This window comes from Dromaius novaehollandiae, chromosome 14 (genome assembly GCF_036370855.1).
Source record: "Dromaius novaehollandiae isolate bDroNov1 chromosome 14, bDroNov1.hap1, whole genome shotgun sequence".
Lineage (NCBI taxonomy): Eukaryota > Metazoa > Chordata > Aves > Casuariiformes > Dromaiidae > Dromaius > Dromaius novaehollandiae.
In genome coordinates, this window is record NC_088111.1 from 2,404,453 (window position 1) to 2,427,190 (window position 22,738).

The 22,738-nt window shown below is 46.7% G+C and overlaps 1 protein-coding gene across 6 annotated transcripts in view; it reads right to left on the reverse strand.

Moving 5' to 3' along the window:
- Positions 1–22,738, reverse strand: part of LMF1 (lipase maturation factor 1) — a 231,306-nt gene that overhangs the window by 183,921 nt on the left and 24,647 nt on the right. For all 6 annotated transcript variants that reach the window (XM_064520068.1, XM_064520067.1, XM_064520066.1 and 3 more), the window contains exon 3: positions 20,705–20,715. In XM_064520068.1, coding sequence (XP_064376138.1) covers positions 20,705–20,715 — 11 coding nt within the window. The remainder of the gene's footprint in view (positions 1–20,704; positions 20,716–22,738) is intronic.

Sequence of the window (22,738 nt, forward strand, 5' to 3'; positions counted from 1 at the left end):
CAGAAACAGCGTCCTTAAGCGAAAAAACGTGATTTTGCCCACACAGGGCCCAGATGCTTCACTATCTTTTTACGAGGTTAATGCCTGCAATTACGTTTTTTTTTTTTATTTGTGTATTTTGAAGGCGTGGGCATACAGATTTGGGACACGTGGCACAGCCCCCCCGGGGCAGGTTTTGGAGGCGCTCGGCCCCGCGCCGACTGCCCCAGCGCCCTCCGGCCCATCCGCGTCCAAGCCGCTGGGCCACGGCGCTCGGCAGCAGCTCATGCTTCCACGGGAATTAAGCTTAAAAGGAAAGATACGCGACCTGCAAGTTTCCATCATCTTTATAAGCCTAAAGCACAGTTTTGGGGGGAAAGAAAAGGGTTTTTTTAAACATAAAAGTAACATGGAAACTTCCAACATTGCCTCTGTTTCTGTATGGGCATAAAATCCTCAGTAACGTTATTTTTGTTTTGAAAACTTTGAAATGAGACGAAAACAGAGCACTTGGATGTGGTTTCACACCCATTTTCCCATTAAGAGGACTCCGATACCTCTCAGCAGATAGGTCTGGAGCTGCCCTAAAACTTCATTAAATAAAATTAAGAACCACCACATGAAGTACACTGTTAATGATACAGCCAAGGTTAACCAACACTAACTGCACGTCTTCCACTAGCAGAATGATTCCTGTTAACACTGTCTGAAGGAAAACGTGGTTCTCAGGTCCTAGAAGTTATGAGCCACCCTATTTTTGGGAAGACCATGCACTAGTTTTATGGTTGAGAATCCCAGCTGGGATGTGTTACATTCGTCTTGCCTCATCTGCCCCAACTTTTGGAAAATAATGTGTATTTTCCTTTGTTTTCTGGCTATTTTGCAGAGTTGTTGCCTGCTGTTGAACAGCCAATCTCATTAAGTGCTAATAAAAGGTAAAAACGAAAATATTCCTCCAAGGATGTTTTCCTGAAAGGAAACTCTCCCACGAGCATTTCCCTGGCAGGACAGAACTGCCTTCACCGATGCAACTACTTTCTCCAGCTGCCCCGGCAGGGAAGTGAGCTGCTATGACTGGCCTTCAAATATTGATTAAAATCAATCTCAGAAACCATGGCTGGGATCTAGCTTGCTCATAGTCATTAAATGACCAAAACAAATGAACGGGAAGGCTGGATTCTCCTCTGTCTCTTCCTCATGTGGACATTCACGCCTGGGAGGTGCCCAAGGACCAGTCGATCACAGCTTGCACGGCCCTTCCACGGAAAGGAGGTCTCCAACGCCACACCACGCTCAGGTGCCAGGTAGGCACAAGTCAGGATCAAACTTTGCAAAAAAGGTGACTTAGATATTAATACTCCTAAAATCTCCATCATTTACAGCTTCAGACTCAGGGCCGCGCCTGTGCAGAACACACAGACTCATTGCTCACACGTAACACGAGCACCACGTGGTCAGCATCCATCAGCATTTACACTATAACACATTAAACCCCGTTTGGGCACTTACGCAGAAATCAAGCAGCTTTGTTTGACATGTTTTAAATTTAAAAAAATCGTGGCCACTTCACAGCTTTTCTTAGTTCATCTAAACTTGGAGTTTTTTCCTGATAAATCAACCCCTTCATCAACTAGATCACCTAAGCAGCCTGAAAACAATACTCGAAGCAGATGATTCAGCCCTCTCCCTCCTGCCTTGCCTCAGTCCCCTGCTGCACAGGGAAACGTGAGGATGCCCTGGCATCCGGCATGGGATAGCTGATCCTGGTGTAAATCCTTCTCCATACAGCACAGTTAGGGAGTTTGGGTGACAGCACCTTGCCGAGCTGCATCTTCTCTGCCCCGAGGCCGGGTCTCAGGGCAGAAGAGCTACCAGGCATCTGCATCGCCTGCCTCGGGAGCCTGCACCCGCGCGCACCTAAACTGGGTGCTAGAGACGGTCCTAGGGAACGCTGCGCTTTGCCACGCGCTTACACTTTGCACATACTCCCTCACGGAGCACTTCTCAGATCAGGACAGTTTTGCAATACACCTTGAAGGAAAACAGGAATATTTTGGGGCTTGGGCTCTTCCTCTCTCCCCTTCATGCCACCACCAACCAGGACTGCGCCTGCTCTTGCAACCTTTCCTCACATGTCCCCCTCTGAAGCGGTTTCTAAGCACGTATCCATCTGGGACAGGAGTGAATATACTTGAGAGACCTAAGCTGTCACACTCAACTGTCAGGAGAATAATTTGATGGCAGAAGTATCAAGGGAGCGATCAAGCAGCTTGGAAAGGAAATTAAAACAGATACATGTTCCCAAAATTGCAAAATTCACTTCAAATTCATGCTAGCTGAAATCTATATTTACCCAGGGTGAAGTAACTACATAATTGCACTCTTCACAACTGACTATGCAAGACCGAGCACGCGCTGCGTGCTTTGCCGAAGTCTCAGGTCTTCCCAGTCTGCTTCGGGCAGGGCCACTGCCTCAGTTTACCACCTCTGCCACCGTCACCTCAGGCAGCTTTGTGCTATAATCCTCCTCACTGGAAATGATGATTGGCATCAAGTTACGCTTAGCTAGAGCCTTCCAGCCTTCCATTAGCACAAATGATTCCCAGGCCTCCTCCATGCATAATCCCCTCCTCCAGGCCCACAGCGGTTGGCAGTCCCACCACTGGGACCAGCACTGATTTGGTCCCAAACGGGCCTCTCCCGATACCCACCTCCCAACGGCTCCCGTCCCTGCCCTTAGCCGGGGGAGCTCGGGGAGCCATCAGCTTTCCACTTTCCTAAGCTTTCCAGGCTGTCGTCGTATTTTCCGTTACACCTGGTCTCTCCCCATGTGCTTCCACCAGATGATCTCTGGATTCACACCCTCTGCCTGGAAGGTGACACAGGTGCAGCTCGTCCCCAGTCCTCCTAAAGCCCCTCACCACATAACAACAAGTTGTCAAAAAAATTAAATAAACTGCCTAGAAACAGCGATTTGGTTTAATGAAAACTGTAGTACTCAGACCGCAGAAAGTGATGCCGGGAGGCTGGCTGAGAGGTGGCCAGGTCCTCTCTGACCCAAGGGCCCAGACAGGAGCTGCTGCTATTGCCACACCTGCATGCAGTGTTTCACACTAATGTCACAGAGTAGAGGATAGCACCTGGAAACCGGGAGTACCCGAGCGTAGGAGGAAGGAAAGCAGCTGCCTGGGAATTCCAGTTACTCTTTTCCAGGAATACAACCACCGCCTTTCCTCGCCCTCCATCTCTCGCATGACACAACGTTAAGGATCCAAGTGCTGGAGGCACCAGAGCGATGCAGATGAAACGCCCTGCTCAAGGGAAGAGGGTAATGGCAGCACCAGCAGGTTCAAAACTGCAAGTCTCTTGACTCCTCATTTTCTGCCCCATCCATCAAACCGTTTTCCTTTGACAAGGAATTAAGCACACTAATTATTTCTGTCCCAGGGTATCCTGTCCCCTCCAACTGCACCGTCTGGACAACTGCTGCCACTACATCCATGAATCCTGAAACTCCTGACACAATAACTTTATGGAGCAATAGCTAATATTTTAAGCCTCACATTTCTTTTTTATTCATGTCTACATACTATAGTCAGCAACAAAACATAGTAATAAAAGGACAACCCAGAATCCAGTCCTGTCTTTCCTCTCCTCCAGCCAGAAGAACATAAAAAAAAAAAAAAAAAAAAACACACTCGCGGGGTGCAATCTTTCATTTCAAATCATCCAACAGTTTAATTGGCAAGATCCCCCCCGCCCCCCGAATGCATTTCTAAAATCGTTTGCCCTTTCCCTACTTCATACAACTCTTAACAACCATTTACTACTAAAGACATCCCGCTCCTGAGCATCTTCTCTTCCCAGCCCTGACCTGGGTTACCCCAGTGAGAGGACTCTCTTGTCCCCTAGTGGATCCTACATCACTGCTTTTCTGACAAAAGACAGGGGTTTGGCATTCCAACAAACATTTATCTACAGTCAACTCCAAAATCACACCACTTTCCCTAAACCAGCTGCAAAAATTGCAAAGCCTTCGTGTTAAAGAAAGGAGGGGAAGAGAGAAACATGTTTTCCCACAAATATTACTATTCCCCCAGTTCCAGTGAGAAGTTGCCAGTTGGAAGGATTCAGAAGTTTAATGATAACATAATATGGTGTATGGCAAGACTTGGCTTTCTCCTCTTTCCTCCCCCAAAACACTGCAAGGCAGCACAGCGCGATTATGCTGCCTGCAACATGGGTGGTGCATTTCCCACCCGTGTGACATCAAATTCACTTGCAAGCATATTCTGTAGCATATAATTAGAATTTTTGCTTCTAATTTGAAGAAAAACCTTTTTATATTTTTATAGAAGCCACTGAAACCAACCACATTAAAAACATCACGCAGAATGGTGACAACTGATATTAAACAGTTATTCACATATGTCCCAATACCACAAAACTTACACACCCGCTCGGCTCTCCCCCCTGTAAGAAATCCAGATGACTTCAGTGCATGAAGTCAAACACATGAATTAATCATTGGCTTTTCCATCCTCAGTCTGAAGTGTTATTAATTCAGGCTGAAAATGTGTGCGCGCTCTATAGCAAAGAGTTACCCAACAAGGGATCAGGTAGTTTGTAAGCATTCAGCAATGTAACACCAATCCTGAAATGCAAAACAGCGGGTATTGCTTGCAGATTGACCATTAAAATGGTATCAATACTCTCGAAAAGCAGGGGAAAATATCTTGCAACTCTTTAATTTAATGCTTAAATTGCAAGTGAATGGGAACAGCTCTGAAACAGTTGTTCAAAGAACACATTCTTTTTATTAATAAAAATAATTATCCAGCCTTTGATGTGATCTTTCAATAATTAATGGGAAAGTTGTCAGTAAAGCTGAGGGCTGAAACTAAGGTAACTGGAAACATCTGTGAAGGTAGCCCTAACACAAGCAAAGCTTACACCGGTGATTTATCATACACCTGAGGTTTTGGTACGCTCGCACCAATAAATCCCTGGATGTAAAGGAAAAAAAAAAAGTTTTACTTAAAAATCATTTGAAACGCAGTCAGGGAACCAAAAGCAATTCTAAAGCATCTGCATTACTTGTCAAAATAATTACTCTATAAAATAGGCCATTTCTAAATGTTTCCCTGTGAAGTAAACTTTTATACAAAAAATTACCCCTTCTTCTCTTTAATAAATGCAGTACTGCTCAGTTGATCGAGAAAGTCATTTAAAAGAGAGATCAGTAGCTTTTTAACATGACACATTGCAACACTTTAAATGCCTATACTGGAGGATAAGTACAGATAATAAAGAGAAAACTTTTTTAAAAAAAGGTTTAGATATGCAGACGTAGAAGAACCCAGTAAGAAGCAAACGCCTCTTTTACACACACTTGCATCTGTGGAACGTGAAACATTAGAACGATAAAACAAGTTATTTCGAAAGCGAGAAATAAAGTCACTCGTGGGAGGTACCGTATCGGGATTTACGTCGTAGACTTTTGCAACCCACCTGAACCGCTGCTTCCACCCCGCACCGCCGGGGCCACCGGGTCTCCCCGAAGAGGACGGGCCACCCTGACGCCCGCCACTTGGGCGAGGGCCCGCGGCGCCGGGGCAGGGCCCGCCGGCTGCTGCCCAGAACGGAGGGTCTCGGCTCCCTCCCACCTCCTCTCGAGGCCTTATTTCCTCCTCGGGAAAATCAAGACTTTCCTTGGAAGCTACTTCAGTGTACGGATGCAAGAGAAGGAATACTAAGTGCATTTCAGCTTTAAATGATGAATGAAATGGTGAAATAAATAGGAATGAAACCCATCGGGGTAAATGCACAGACTGCGACTATCCTTGCTTGGGAAACGTGTTTTCCCCGCGCAAACGCCAGAGCTACGGCTCTCCTGCGCGACCGAGCACAGAGAGAAGCTGCCGGCAACCCAGGATTTAGGAGTGAAATAAAACACTCAAGAAAGATATCCGTGTACAGGTTAATTTTCCAAACAGAAAGTGCTGACCCTTAAGGAGTGGCATGTGTCAGGAGTTTTCTAATTTTATTTTACTATAAGCTGACAAAGGAGGAGAAGTTCAAAATGCTGTTCATAACCATAAGCTGGAGTTAAACGGTGTTCAATAAAAACGTACACCAATTTCTTCTGGACATAAATCCAAAAGGTAAGATTGTGCAACTTCAGTACTTCGTATTTAATAATAACAAACAGATGGGAAAATATTATAATAAATTATTATGACTGTGTGCCAGAAAGCCTTGGCCGCGTTCCCCTGCTTAACCATCCATGTACCATTTTCTCCGCGCAGATCTCGGAGGATGCCACACTCCCAAACATGACACACACGCCCCAGGCTACGTTCTTAAAAATAATTAAATAAAATCAGCCCCCGAGCTGCACCGTAGGGCTGACACCACCACAAAACACGAGCGATGATTTATACGATGAATCATGCCATGTCCCGACACGCACGCAGCAGCAGCGCCGCTCGCAAGCGGCCCCGGTCTCGCAGCCCACGGGAAACCCCCGGGAGAGGGGATTTATCCTTGCTCCGAGGTTAGGCTTGCTCCTGCGTCTGGGGGTGTGTGTGTTAAACCCAAAGGGCGCTTCAGCCTCCGCCTCACCCGCCCCGCGGTACGGACCTCAGCGGGACGCCTCTCGACGCTGACAGCGCTCCAGCTCCCTTCCCAAGGGCTCGACAACCAGCGCAGCCGACTGGGGGGGAAAAAAGCAAAGCGTTTTAGGACAAAGAGCTGCGTGCCCGCAGATACGCACGAGTGTGGAAATCGGTGTGGAGCAACGCTGCTGCCGTGAGCCGCGACGCGGGCGATTTGGGACCTGGGCAACGCGCGGCCCCAGCTCTGCTCCCAGCGGGGCCGAGGGCAGCTGGGCGCCCACCCGGCTCGGGCATCCCCGGATGGGCTCCAGGCTTCGTTTCCCGCTGGAGCCTCGGGATAAGGGCACTCATGTTGCTACGTAAATGTCAATTATTACAGCCGTATTTTCTGACAGCTCTGTCTTGAATACAAAATTTTTCCTCCTCTTCCTCTCCTCGGCCATTAATTATCAGGCATGTCTATCTTAAAAGCCGAATACGCCATATGAGCCAGAAGAGGTCATATTAAGAGATAAACCATGTAAATGAGAATGTAATTTATTCATCAGCCAAATGGCAAGGGGAAGAAAAAAAAAAAAGAGAGAGAGAAAAAGGCAATTTAAAGCTGGACAAAAGGGAGAATAAATGGGAAGAGCTACAACTTTGCTTTGTCCCTTCATGCCCCTTCCTGGCATCTCCCTTTCTTCCCGCTGCCCTTTCCCGTTTCTGCAGTTTTTAGGAGTCTCCAGGCGGCACCGAACCGCCCGGGGCACCCGCTTTCTGCGGCCGCGCTCTCCAGCCGGCCAGGGAGCCCCGCGCAGCTGGGCGGCCCCGACCGCGGCGAACTGCAGCTATTCCAGGTTCCTACCCGGCCCTCGGCCCCGGTGTTTACCAAACCGCAGGCAAAACCCCGCCAGTGTTTGCGCCTGTGACAACCGGCCGCGCAGCGTTGACCGCGGCCAGCCACTGCCGGTGCTGGCAGCAGCCCTGCCGCAGCTGCGAGGCCGGACGGAGCCGTCGCGCCGGGGAGCCGAGCGCTGCCGTGCACGGCGGCTCGGAAACAACAGCATTACCTCAGCAAGCAGGGACAAGGGACAAGCACGGTCCCCCTGTCCCTTCCAGCCTGCGTCTGCCACCTTTCGCGTTGCTCCTTTCCCCAAAAGGAGCCTTCCTAAATTCTCACCCCTGCCCCGCACCCAGATTGCTCACCACCTATTTACTGCATAGCATGTTAATCCCCCCGAAAGGTGGTGGTGGTGGGGAAATAATCTTTGCTCTTTCATGTCTCCCACGCAACAGAAAAATCGTATTTTTGGAGAATGGCAGGATCACTTTTCCTGCCCCCGTACCCGTTGGTCACTCCGCTCTCCATCGCGTGCCACCTCCGCGTGCGCTGGGAAAGCCAATACCCGCACGAGGTGGCCGATGGTGACAGCGGACCAGACCGGAGCTGGAGGACCCAGAATCCGTCCCCAGCTCTGCCATTGCCCGCACGCTCTGGGAAGATCTCCCCGCACGGGCTTCGGCCGGCAGATCCGAGCCCAACCTGCCCACGCAGCGAGCCAGCCAGAGCCGCGTCAGCGCCAGCAGGGTTGTGCAATGCCCCGCGGCTCGGCCTGCGACCCGCCATGCGAGATGCTTGCAGAAGCTCATCAGCGATGGGCTCCATCCCGCAAACCCTGCAGCTGAGCTCGAGTCCCGTTGCTGAATCGGACACGATCCAGCGTGGCTCAGGCCAGCACGAAACAAAGCAGAAAATTCTTCCCTATCGACTCCCTGATAAATATTCCCGATAAATGGTAAATCAAAAGTAACTGCACACCTCAGCTACCTGCTCCACTACAGCCTGGAGCTGTTTAGTCCAGTTTTAATGGTGGTTTAATCACCTAATAGCCTGAAAGCATAGGATAGGAATCAAAATCCCACTACTAAAACACTGCTGTTTTAGGCACTGTGCCTTAACCGAACAGCGATCGCTTGCCCTCGCGGAGCGGCTCTACATGAAGGTCTGGAAGCTGCTCACCCACGGGCGGGGGGCCGGTTCCTCCAGTGTGGGTGGCACCGGGGGGCTGCTGTCCCCGCTCCTCTGCTCCCCATGGACACCACGGCCTGCTCCCGCTCCCTGCCACGGCCCACCCCCGGGAGCAGCCGCTTTCTTTAGGTATCGAGTCTTCTCCTGCAAGAAGACCGGAGCCACTTCTGCCCTCTCCGCAGGATGCTGAAGCGCAGCGTTAGCTCCTTCCTCCGGCCCCGCGAGCCGCCGGCATCACGCCTGCAGCACACACTCCTGCAGGGCCGCGGCGTCCGCCACCATCCTTTCTTCTGACACGTGAAGTTTTTCCTTGAGCGGATGGCTCGGGCAGATATTTGGGCACGCACACAGGCACTATCTCCCCCTCTCCCCCAAAAGAATATAAAAATACAAGAGTTGCAACAAAAGCACCGACTGTTCTGAACGGAGGCTCGAGAGCCAAGGTAGAGCAGAGGAGATTTCAGCGCTGGAAACTACAGGGTGGAATTTGCTTTGAAACCCTGACACTTATCTCTCTGGACTAACATAAAATATGTACCTTGGCTCATGCTCACTTCCTATATACGACTGGGAAGAGGATGGCTTCGCACTGCGGTTTCATCCAGTTTAGAAACGGAAGAGAAACCCATGAGAAAATTATTTCGCTAGACTAAAAATAAATAAATGATTTAAAAAAAGAGTTGAAGGGAACATGGTGGATCCAACGAGGAGGTAGTCAAAAGCATTTGCTATGTGGCATTCTCTGTAAATCAAAACTGATATATGTAAAACTGAAACTCAGGGACTAGCACAATATTTAAGGAAATAAAGGCACCGCAGTCACAACACTGCTGCAGTGCACGCGGTTCAGTAGCAAGCAGATGCATCTGCTTCAGCTCCTATGCAAGGAGGCCACAAATAATATTAAAATACACAAGATATTCCAAGAACTCCCAGTTGCAGCAGATGCACGTCAAACAAACTTAATCAGATTGACGGTACAAGGATGAGGTATTTTCTGGATAGTAAGAAAATCGGTACTTCCGTGGCTCAGGTTCCCCTAGGACAGTGCTCACCACAGCTCGGTGGGCAGAGCTGTCTCTCCTTTGCACACCCACTCTTTCATTTCAGATTTCGGACAATCTTTCCTGAAAGGATTTGTCCCGAGTTTTGGATTTCAGATGATGCTCAGAATTCAGCCAAAACCATTAACTTTGCAAAGACTTAAGTGTAAAACTATGCAAGCTCATTAAACATTTTCTGCACATAAATCACTCTGACTTTGCTCAAGTTTAAGTCCTGGTCTAGGAAACGGTTTGGAAGTATAGTATTTCTGGTTGCTAATAAGCCTACAGATTTGATCTTCATTTCATTCTGAGGTGCTGCATGGTTCCATTTTTTTGCATGTGCAAACACACTAATACAAGAGCACTTTTTGTTATAACTACACTTGATTTCTAAATTTCTATACACCAAGACACTCTGAACCACGAAACATCTTTTTTTCCAATTTAAAAAAAATGACAAGACAAAAAGTTTCAACAGTTTCAAAAACGGTGACTTCATTTGTCTGGTCTAGAAAGCCGTCCAAACTAGTGCATTCCCAAGAAAAATTTCCATTTCAAGGAAACAACATTTTTGGACAAAGGAACAGCAACAAGAAGTCTCTAGCCGGCTCCATTCATGTGGTCACTTACTTTTGCATCACTTTCTGCAAAGACAATGAAGAGTGACAGCTTGTTCCCTGCTAAGGGGAGATCAAGGGGTCCAGCACTCGGAGGAAGATCAGACTTGACCTGTCTCTCTCATTCCATTAACCAACGCCAGTAATCCCCCCCGTCTTCCTACGTAGAACGACCCCAGAAAACGCAATAAACTCCAAAATACAGACTTGTGAAGAAACACACAGGCTTCAAAAAGGGACACTGCCAGCATAAATACATTAACCTCTTTAGCCCAAAGTAGCGTTGAACAGTCAAATAAATACCCTTAAAAAGAAGCTTCCCAAAGGAAAAAAAAAATCATCACACAGCACTACCCCTCTGCCTCCTCCCAGCAAGGAAAAGGAGACAAAGAGCCTAGTTCAGGGCACGCTAGCACGCGCGTCCCAAAACCGGCCCTTCGTTTCACTGGTCAAGTCCCTGGATTATCACCATTTTTCAATGCTTGGCCAAAAGAAAGGTTAATACCAGATGCCAGCAGGCAGGAATACTGCGATGCTCTTCCTTCCGAAATGCCGTTTCCAGCGCAATGCTGCTAATGGTCTCTCCACATCTGTATTTGCGCACCTGGGATTTGGCACAGAGAGACATTAAGGGTGCGTTGCACTTTTACCTATGATCCTCCATAGAAAGAGCTTTATAGATCCTATGATTGATTAAACGAGACATGAGATCTAGACCACAGCTTTAATGTGACCCAACTGCGGTGCATTTCTGTACATCAAACATTGCTAATGGAAAGCATCTGAAACCTACAGAACGTCATTCCAAACCCTCCGCGCTCCAGATCAAATCCAGAACGAAGGAAGGATGCAGACTATCCTCCTAGAGTTAGATTCCTCAAAAAGCACCCAAACTTTAGTGCCCAGCTCTCACTGAGCTTCCTCAGGTATCAACATGCAGCTTCTTTTTGCTGCTCAGAGGTATCAAATCCTAAAACTTCGGCCCTTTAATTTGCAATTCTACCAGCTACCTCGGGAACACCTAACCAGGGACAAGTCCTAACCGTCCTTGAGAAGAATGGCTCTCAAACTTCACATTTGGAGCTATAATCATCCTCTATAAATTACTGCTGTAAAACTTTTACATAATGTTATATTGGGTAAGAAAACAGGCATTTGAACGGTTAACCAGACAAACATAAGTCAGGTGCACATTAGACATGACAATGTGATTAATGAAGATAAAAACAAAAAGAAAACCTCCAGCAGTTCCTTGGACCTCATTCAGATTTTATTATTATTATTCAAAGGTTATTCTGCGCATCAGGGTTTAACTTCAGAAAAATAGAAAAATAAAACTAGCACTTGTTCTGCCATGCCAAACTTGAACTTTTGATCGAAACATGCCTTGAAGACAACTGTGCCCATCTCTCACCCTCCTTCCATCAAAAGCCTGGCAATATCACAATGAATTTAAACAGCCCCTTGCTGAGAGGTGTCAGTCTGCTGAGGCCAGCACTGTCATGGATCTAATCCACTGTTTTCACTGGATTCTCCCCAATTAGTCTTCCTCACTAGAGAGAGAAGGGAGGGGAAAAAAAAAACAAACAAAAAAAAAACAAAAACCCCACACTTTACCATCTCCCACTTTGCAGGTGTATTATGCTTTCGTGCTGCCCTTTTGGATCACAACACTTACATTTGATAGAACAGATTCCTTTCTACAAAGTAAATCCAGGTAGATGCACTGTGCTTGGGTTACACTGACTCGTGGCATTTTGGACAACTGGCAAATATTGCCATGAAAACAGCAGCAGCATTGCTGAGGCTCAGCAGCAGCAACGGATCAGCAGCGCGGGCAAGAACCTTTAGGCATGGTAACACGCAGGCGAGCATTACAGGCAGAAAGGCGGCATCACGCTAGCAGAAAACACAGACAGTAACCCTAAATGAGGTGTGGACATAAAAAAGCTGATGCTCCCTTAAAATCTTGTTTCAAACAGATGTCTGACTTTTGTTCTGTTTTTCTAAAGAGAACAAAAAGGGGGAAAAATAATCCCCTAGGACGGTATTGACAGGGACAACTTTCCTGGACACTGTGATGCTAGCCTTGCCTAAAAAATTTGCCCCAATTTTTGCAGAGGGGAGATTCGTGCCACAGCTGGCACCAGTCCTTACCTCTGCTGCAGCGTCCTGCTACCCCACGAGCCGAGCACGGGCAGAGCCGTCGCACCCGGCCAAGACTCCTCCACGCTGCAGGACCCGGCTGCAGCTCCGCGGAGGGCACCGCTGCCGCGAAGGGGGCCCGAGCCGTGCCGCGAGCAGCGTCCCGGCAGCGCTGTCCTGCCGGACGGGGCCCCTCATCCGACCGGCACACAAAACCGAGCCTTTCCCGCAGGAGCGGGGAGTTAATCCCACTCCCCTGGCCACGCTCCAGTTGGGTGATTAAATCTGACCTCCTTAAATCCCCCCAAACGGGTGGGTATTGCGTTTGGGCTGCCCGGTCCGATTACTGCTGTGCCCTGTCCAGGCGATTATCAGACAGGGCTAAACCTCAGCAAAGCAAGCAGCACTCAGTCCAAGCCGGGATGTTTGGACATAAACCAAATCCTCCTCAAAGGCCTGAAGATGTCCAGAGCCACCCCTTTATGGAAAGGGTCCTAGGAAGCCTCTTGTTTCTTGGTTTAAAAACAATTGGCCGTTATTAACCCTAGTCTTATTTTGCTTCTTGCACAGGAAGCTGCAACTGGGAACACTGCACAAAGTCTCAGGTTAATGGGAAGGCTTAACCCAAACCCAGCATAAGCTCACGACAGCGGATCATGGAGGTGCAAGGGCAAGATAAGGAGGACAAGTGGCTGCACTGTAACTCGTGCAGGGGAACCAGCCCAGGGCGGACCTGCTCTCATGTACTTACGGCAAGTTAATTGCAGCATTGCCTTTCTCCTGCTACAAAGAGACGCCCAGATGTAAAACACGTGCGTACCTACGCTTTCATTAGTCAGAATCTCCAGCTTGTCAGAACCACCACCACATGGTTGTGCTCCCCACAACACGGGCTTTCAAGCAGACCAGAGACGTCACTAATGAAAAGAAATGCACAATCATTTTGCTCAATCATTTTGCACAATCAATGGCTCTGAAATAGGAGATAAATCTCTCCACCAGACCAACAACAGATCCCCTTCTTCTAATTACGGTAAATGTTTTTCCAAACTGCGGGAGAAAGTGCTCTAACTTCTCTGCTTTAATACTAATATGGGAGAAAGACAAATTCACTTGACTTAGCTTTGGCGATGCATCAAGGTGTTCTGAAGATGACCAGATTACGGTGTTTGCTCCACCGACATGTCCTTCCTGCCCTGACCTTTTTCAGGGGGTTGAGAAGTTAAATATCGGAAGACCTCCTCCCAACCTGGAGCAGTAATTTTTCAGAGGAAAATTCTATTTTTCTAGGGTTATGCAGGAGGACTCAGATACACCAGTTAACGTCCTGAGCAGTGAAAACGCTCCAGAAGGGACAAGGAGTGGGATTCAGTCCCCCAGAAGGGGCAGCAGGTCTAGGAACAGTCCCTGAAATGTGGGGAAGAAGGAGGAGAGCTCCGCTCTCGCTAGTCAGACAACCCAACTCGGCTTTTCCCTAGGAAAATCTCTGCCTGCAAAAAGCATTTTTGTTTGTTTCCTTTTTATTAAGGCTGGGACAAAAGTCAGTCACAAGAGCTGCAGAGAAACAATCTGCTTAGGGAAAGGGTTTCCCGGTTTCTGCAAGCCCAGCGTTCCCATTCCACCCACTTACATTCCTGGATCAAGAGAAAATAAGATCACATCCGCAGGCCAATCATCGGTTACACAGGTCGACATCCAGTCAACATGGCAAACTGCTGAAGGAAAATTACTTACACAGAAATATCTTGTTTGAAAAAGTTTTGCACTCATTCCAGCACCACCATTTATATCAGGCCTTGTTAAGCAGTATTTTATCCCTTAAAATCATTTGCATAATTGCTGCAATCAAAGGCACTACTTTGCAGTAATAACTTTAATGGCAGATTTTTCCTTAAACATTCTTTTTAAAAGGTACCTCCCAAGCCGGGTGCAAAAATAAAGAAAGGTGACACTCAGGAAACGCCTGGTGTGAAGAGGGACCACGTTCCCTTTTGTTTGGTGCTTGGTTTATGGAAGGCCACTTTATGGAAAGTAAAACATCACAATTAAGCTGAAATAAGGCATCACAGAACCTAAAACTTTGTCATTTGAACAGCAACCCCCCAGTGGGTACGCTGGCAACTACCTAGTTTTTTCTAAACAATTTTGATATTTACTATCTATAATATTATTATGGGGGAACCTGGCTTCTTTCCAGGTTCTTCCAGGTCTTGCAAATTAGAGTCCATGTCTCACTCTTCAGCTTTCCTTCCCTGATTATAGGTTAACAAGAAAAACTATAAAGCCTGACAAGAGCATTCAGCATCCACAGCGCTGACTCCCTGGGCTTGGAGAACGTACCATTAACAAGCTGACAGCCATTTCATCAGTTTGGCAACAATGCAAACCACCAGCAAAACGTTAAATAGAGCCTACAAGTCCTGTGTTATTTCATGCTTCTAGTTCAGTAGTTCCTGAAATCTCTGGACAGGCAAGGTATTGCACTTGAAGAAAGCAGCATCAGAAGTCCCTCCTCCAAAGACCTTATGGTTTAAGAGAGGAGACCGCAGGAAGCCTGGACAAGCAGGCCAGGCACACGGAGGCAGCAGAATACTAATAAAGTGCTGGTGAAATGTCAGCTTTGGGGGCATGGACCTACTGTATCAATTTTCTAAACAAGTGAAGCAGGAGCTCTGGCTGGCTTTTGTCAGCTGCCCAGAAACATGAGCACAGGAATGCAGAAGAGAAGGCCTACAGGGCTTCTGCAGCATTATAAAATTTATTTTTAAGATGGACAAGAATCACTATCGCATCTTTGAAAACAAATCACCAATTTACAAAAAGGCTAACATTCAACAGCAAGTCAGCAGTAGATGCAAGCTAGAATTTCACCCTCCTGCTCCTGGGTGCAACCTCAGGTCTGGGTTCTCCACATAGACATCTTCACGTCCAACCTCGGTGGTCCTCTGCCAACACGGCTGCATCCCTGATGCCACAACGCTCCTCTCCGGAGCCTCGGTTGGGAGCATCTCGGGTTTGTCCAAGGGGGCTCCAAGCCTGATGTGTAGGGAAGCTCTTCCCCAGCTGGACTTTTGGGGAACACTTCTACTTAATTTAGGTTCTCAGCTAAGCCAGGCCTGGATAAAGGCATGTTGCCCCTTAATGCAGGTCTAATTACATTAAAACAAAATGCTTTCGTGAACATGGGGAAAGGCTGGGTAGAGAATCAGACAAGCTATAAATTAAACCGGAGGATATGAATACCATGCAAGCTGCAGTGCTAGGGTTAACGTGGGTCTGGAAACAGTTTAGTGAAAACCTGGTGTGGCTAGGGGCCAGCTCCGAGTTTAGTTGCTTTGGGCTAATCGTTTCCTTCAGGCAGGCTACTCTAGCACACTAATAGGTTTTAATAAAAACTTCCAATTGGGCCAGTAAACCCCTCATTAAGCTGTTTTTAAAGCATGAATTTAAGAGCGGCGAGGGTAAAAGGTCACGAGGAGTATTTAATTCACAACGGCTGGCAAAAGGTGCTGTTGTGATTGAAAACACCAGAGTTCAAGTGTCCAGGGCCACATAAACATCCGACTCTGTCACTAGACCTGGTTAAGTGACAGCTTGAAAAATAGATTTAATAAGACAGAGAGAAAAGTTTCCCACTCTTGCACGAGAAATAGGAACACCAGATCACAATATGAGCCAGGAAAAGGAACAACCGTAAGCCGGTCCCTCCCATCGCGGGGAGGGGGAGGATAAATAAGAGCGTATGGCCATATGGGTGTTCCAGCCCGGCAGCGGTTCCCAGGGGCTTGCTGGGACTCTCGTGCTGCCGGTCCACGGCCTCATGCTGTTAACAGGACGTGAAGTCCTCCAGGAACAACATGAGCCAACCCAGCCTCCACGTCCTACGGCTGATGTCTCTCTGTCCCTCCTCACCCCCGTGCCTCACGTACAGTAAGCCACCGAAGGAACAAATGCCACCCTGGGCTAGCACAATACTTACGTGCTACCATGCAAAAACCCCAAACCTTTCCCCGGTGAACTCTTACTCTGACACTCACGCAACCTCGAGGTGGGTCAGAAGCAACAAGCTGTTCAGTTTGGGGCAAGTTCAGCCCAGACATCCCCATCTCAGTAAACTGCAGTACGCTTTTAAACTGAGCTTTGGAACTGCACTAGTGAAGCTTGACCTTAGTCTTTTCTGCTCACTCCCCTCTTCTTCCACAACCCCAGCGATACTCATCTAGTGCAACAAATAGGAAAGCTTAGGCCCTTCCTCAGAAACACGCTCACAAAGGAAAAACATCTCAGTCTTGAACAGCAAAAGCCAGAACCCCAGCTGTGCACTCTACCATTTCACTTTCTGTCAATGCACATCTAAAATTCAAGATCCCTGAAGACCTTTTAAAAGAAAATCCTCCTTGGAACAATTTGCATTGAAGTAAAGAGTGAGGATTTAACAAGTAATGGAGAATTATGTACATTCGGCTTTCAACTTTTCATTCTATTTCTAATCAAAACATGGTTCATCTTAAATTCTGAGATAATAGATGCAGTATAAAATTTGGGGGCAAGTCTAGGTATGAACTAATGTATGTGCTAAGTCCATGTTTACGGATGATGGAAAAATTACAAGTTTAATTCTATATTTGGTGAACTTCTAACTGTCCTCTTTCCCTACAGAAATTAACAAGGTCATTGTTTAAAAACCAAAACTATCACTCTTGCTTTTAAAATATACTTCCGATTCTGTCCATACTGTTGGCCCACAAAGAGCCTAGAAGCGAGGTCCTCTGGAACTCTCCCTAAGGAAACATTTGCTTTGGCTTTGTTTAAAGCCACTTTTGTGCATCACAAGTCAAATAAGATCAGCCATTCCTCAATTCTTTCTGTTTACCTTTCAGTTATCAATGGGATCATCAAACAGCCACATTTCTGTCTTTTAACAGGTCTGCGTGTTCCTTGCTGGGAATCAAAATCGCTACTTTGAGAGGTATCCAAGGACCATGTAAGAGGACAACGTGGAGTCAGCACCTCCCAGAACGATTGCATCATTCTCCCACACCACAGCTGGATTTTTATCCTTCAGACAGGCACAGCTGCCCATTACAAGTCACACAACCTTTGCAGCTCTGCTTAGCTCTCCACCAGCATCTCCTTCTACCAGCATCGCTGCTGTATTATCTCAGGACGTACATCAGGCCAAACTGTCTTCCAAATATCTGGGGCTACTCAGCACAATAATAAGGTAGAATACAAGAAAGAGGGTAAGACAGACTGTAAAAGAGTAACTTCTTTGTTAAAGCCTCTGTTAGAACAGAGGTGATCTGAAAACATTTAAAAAAAAAAGTCACTACATTAAATCAGGCCTCAAATGGAAAAAAAAAACCATCCTTGGGGGTAACTCTAACAGAAACAAGTAGGATCATTAGGAACTCTTGCTCTAGAAGAGGATAGATAGCCTTGTTCAGAAAGGGTCAGAAACAGCAAAGCTGTGGTCCACCCCACAAGGCTATCCATGAATCTGCTGAGTAGTTTCAAGCCCATTCTAAGCCAGCAGAAAAAGATGTCCTTAATTTTAAGAAGGACAAAATAATGAGTTGACCTTGCCAGTTCTTCCAAGTCTCTGCACCACTGCTGTGACCTCCAGAGAGAGGGAGGCTCCACCTTGGCTGGAGCTGAGCCAGGCCTAAAGGTGCCGAGCAGGGTCAGCTGGCTCACGGTGGGTCACCAGCGTGCACCGAGAAAGGGGCTCCCCAAGACAGGCCATTAAGGGCTCGTACAGAGAGGGCCGTGGAGGAAAGCCCTCGGGACAGCAGAGCTCAGGGCAGAGATCTAGGATTAAGTCACCATGAAAGCTCAGCTTCCCAGGCAGAGGACCTGGCCTCTGGCCCTGCAGGTGTGCTCCGTGAGGACACAGCGGCTCCATCCATCACGACTCTCAGCAATCTCAGCCCAGGTAGGAAGGACCAAATCAATCCAGACCCCTCCGGCCAAAGAGCAGTCCTGCCGGAGGAGAGGCCACGCTTAACAGCCCGGCAGAGCACCGACCTGCAGAAAACGGGCATGCAAAGGCCCCGCGAAGGCACGCGCTCCGGTCCGCTGGCAGGGACTCTGGCGCGCCTGAGCTGGGCCTGTCCGCAGGGAGGGATCCAGTAAAACCCGCCCAGGTGCCAGAGCGGTCAGCCCGGTCCTTTCAGCACCGCGAGCTCCCTAAAACACGCCACACTAAATCTAAAGCCAAATTTATATCTGAACAACAATAAATAAAGCCGAGAAGTTATTACAACTCAACTAATTTCAGCACAGCTCTAATTTCCAGGCCAGTGCCCGTTACGGGATTTGCATTGCCGAGCACCTCTTCACCTTTTACAGATAAATAGTCAAATGCAAGCCTGTGCTTTGCATTGTGAAAGCTATCGCATGGCTGTTTCACAGTTCATTCCCCGAAGTGAGGGGTGTTTTTAATAACTGTTACCTGACAGCAGCAAGAGCAAAGAGCAAAACCTGTGGCAATACCAGTTGATCCCATTTGGCCTAACAGCTTGTTGTTATTTCCAGACTCTGGAGTTCTTTAAAATTCATAGGGACAGCCTGCAGTTTTAATAGAGGCTACCAAAATCCATCCTAAGATGTATCAAAAAAGCACACTTCCTGGAGGGGAATAGGAAACAGTCAGCATTTACAAAGATCTCTCCAGGAATTTTTTTTTTTTTTTTTTTTTAAAAAGATCCTTCTTTGAAGTAGATGCTACCAAAGAATAAGGCTTCCAGAGCTCAGCAATATTTAATGTACTTCTACAGCAATGGATGACAATGTTGTTGTTTCAGCTATATTATAACAAAAATATTGTGGTTTTCCTGTATTCTAACAAAAGTAGCTTAAGATTTACATCTCATTCATCTTATTCAGAAATAGCACTTAAGCCAAAAACAAGGAAGGGAGAGACCCTACTGCGAACAAAGGACTCTACTAACCCTCTTCGGGTGGCTCTGCAGCCAGGACAAAGAAAGGCCAAAGTAAGGAGGGGGAGAAAAAAAAAAGACAATTGGGAAAAGCACTTTTTCCTACAACCATCAATGAAAGTGGAAAACACACACAGGATGTGACTTACTTCAGTTAAGGCTAGGATGGGTGTCCCCACGAACTTAACAAAAGTGTGTATTCATATTGTACAGTCCAGCTGGTTAAAATAAAGATTCACACCAGACCTGGAAGTATTATTGAAAACACACAGGAGTACAAACAATTCTCCATACTCCTCCGCTTCTCCATTTGGCAAAGCATCTCCTCAGTGATCCCAGATACACCAAAGTGGTAAGGCCACTCACAGCCTATGCAGATGATGAATCAGTAAACAAGGAGGAGGGTGCAATTCCTTGCAGGAGGGGAAGAATATTCAGTCATCAGTTCTGCAGGCATCAATAACGCATAGACACAAATGGCTTTAACTATTTTAGTGCCTTATATTAGGCTAAACGAATGTCTGTTTGTGACTGGCTAGTGACAGCTTGGGAACACGAACCTATTCTTCATCCACACAGGGACAAAGCATGCCTCTCCACCAGACCCGTTCAACAGATCGAGCGCCAAGGTGGAAGGGTGAGAAGGCACTACATAGCAGTCAAAAATAGGCTGGTTTGGGAGATTATGCCATGCCAGTACTTCCCAGAAAATCAAATACATACTAGCAGTTTTCCTAATATTTCTACTAAGAGGAACAAGTTTTCTACTGGGACATCTAAGTTTCCATTTAGACATCTGACTGTGGGTAGGAATACTTAACGCTGAAACAAAAACAAATCTGTGCAAAGCATTGTAACAAATATTAATCAGTCTCCCAGGCCTCCGAGAGAATAATACCTGCACCGCATGCCAGTGGGAAAACAAGTGAAATGAGTATGAGCTTCTTGATGTTAACACATACCCCTGGTGGAAACAGAATTAGAATTTGGGACTTACCGATTTCCCCCCCTCCAGGAATTGTCTTTTAGACCTTGCTTCACTTTGTAATCCCACACTTATTTAACTATTCATTCCTAATGTCATCCCTCACCCCCAAATGATGCTGGTGGTGGTTACACAACCTTTCCACCAAGTTTCCTTCAGTCTCGATTTACAGATTTTATCCCAGTTTTCCTTTCCTTAAGAACATGCAGGTAGAAAGAAATTCAATGAAAGGTGGAGAATAAAGACAACTGTAGCTTAAATATTTGAGAGAGAAAGAAAGCAAGCTAGAGTAATGTAAAAACTACATACCCACAAACGCACCAATAATTACTACTGCAGATTTTCTCATTTATATTCACTTACCAAAGGAATACCTGCAAAACAAAATGAAGAAAAAGCAAAGTCATTAAAATCTCAGTTGATCAACCTCCTGGACTTATGTCTCATGACTTTATTTCAAACATTTGAATTTCCAAACACAGCTCTCAAGGAGTGAAAAACTTGCCTAACCATTTAACTATGTAATAGGCAACTCAAAAGCACGAAGGGCAAATCACTGCTCAAGGTGGCCCACTGCCTGGAAATGTAAAATGCACAAACCCACCCCTTTTGGGGTGAATTAAGTCGTTATTAGCACTCCAAGAAACTGGTCACCCATCTTTCAATAAAGATGCTAAAGCAGCATACCCAAAAGAAACAGCACCGAGAGACTAGGCAACTAGTCCAGTCTCCTGTGCAAGGGAAGTCGTTTCCCAACATTTGCCTTCACCAAGAACATTAGCTTTTCTGGGAAACTCTAAGCCTTCCTTCTTCGTCACTGAGGAAGGTCCTGCTCGCACCCCCCTGCACTACGAATGCAAAACCCGATCACAAGAGGTAAAATGGGCTGTGGCAGCCTTATTAAGAGCAGCTCCTCACTTGCTCTGACTTGCAGCACTCACCCGAGTGAGCAATGTAGTCTTCCTCGCTGCTTAACAAGGCTCCCCAGCAAGATTATTTAGTTACGGTTTCCAAAGCAGACCCCGCACCTCCCAGAGAGCAGGCAACCAGGCTGCACCAAAGCCGTTAAAACACTCGGGACTTAATGCACACTTTTGCTTTGATGAAGCCCATGCTGCTGAAATGCAAGAAGTGACTTCTCGCTGCAGGTGAACTATACCTCATTTTCCCCCCTCCTTTTTAATACAGAAAAGTCTATTTAGCACCACTCCAGTCTGCTAGTCAAGTACCATGTATTAGATTATGGCCAAGCTCCAGCATCTAAGGGAAAGCAATACGTGCTCATTGTACCATCGTCACGTGAATGTCTGCCATGCTTTTTGGTGAGCCATTTAATTTGCTTTTCTGACTGAGGTTTTTCACTGGAGTTTCCTTTAGCCTTAGCTACAACTAAGTGATTTCATGTAAGATTGCCAGCTCCAATTAACAGCAAAACCAAAATATTAACAAGTTTGAATGCACCATTCTTTTTCAACGCCTTGCAGAAGCATGCTGCTTATTTCAAACTTCCCAGGTCCATCCATATTCCTAAGAAATTTGATGTTCCCTGGAAATCTGTTTTGATACCTTCTTCTGCTGTGCAAAGCTGCAGCTCCACCAGCACAAGTCTGATTAATTTTACTTACTTTATAACCCAGCAAGAACCAGCTAGACGCCTGCCGGTGCCCAGCACAGCGGCCGGGGCTGCAGGGGCAGAGCTAAGGTGAAGGCGGATATTGGCACGCAGCTCCCAGCGCCAGCAGCCTGGATGCGCGGTCGTGGCATCGTCACAGCTGACGTTCACTCGCGCTTCCCTAAAGCGCTTACGCCCACCGCGGTTTCAATCTCACATCACAGCTTTGTTATCTGCAGTCTATCACATTACACTAAAAACCAAACAAGAATCCTCTCCCCAAACACCAAAAAGCCTTTTCAAGGTGTTCAGAAAGACTCTCTCTTACTGAAAACGTCCTATTGAGGTGTACAAATTCTACATTCGTGCACATGTAGTTCTAACAGTTATAAAAGCTATCAATCTAAATATTTTAGTGCATATTTAACAACAATTTCATACAGGGCTACTGACGCATAGAGAGCAATAACTTTAAAATGCACAATAAGTTTTAACATTCTTAATAAAAGCGGCTCTTTATAAAGATATCTGTCATTAAGGGCAACCCAACTTCACTGCTCTCCACCATAGTTGTGGTGCAGTTAAACATAAACTTGCACGAATTATTGTTATTTCTTGGCAGAAGTAAAGAACCCCCTGAGGCTCATTTAAAACACGCGCACACACACACAGACACACACAAAATGAGGAATTAATAAAATACTGTATTCTTCTGAGCGACGTTAGGTTTTCTGACGTGTGTCTGTTGCTGATTACATCAATCTCGGCTCCATAACTTGTCATGC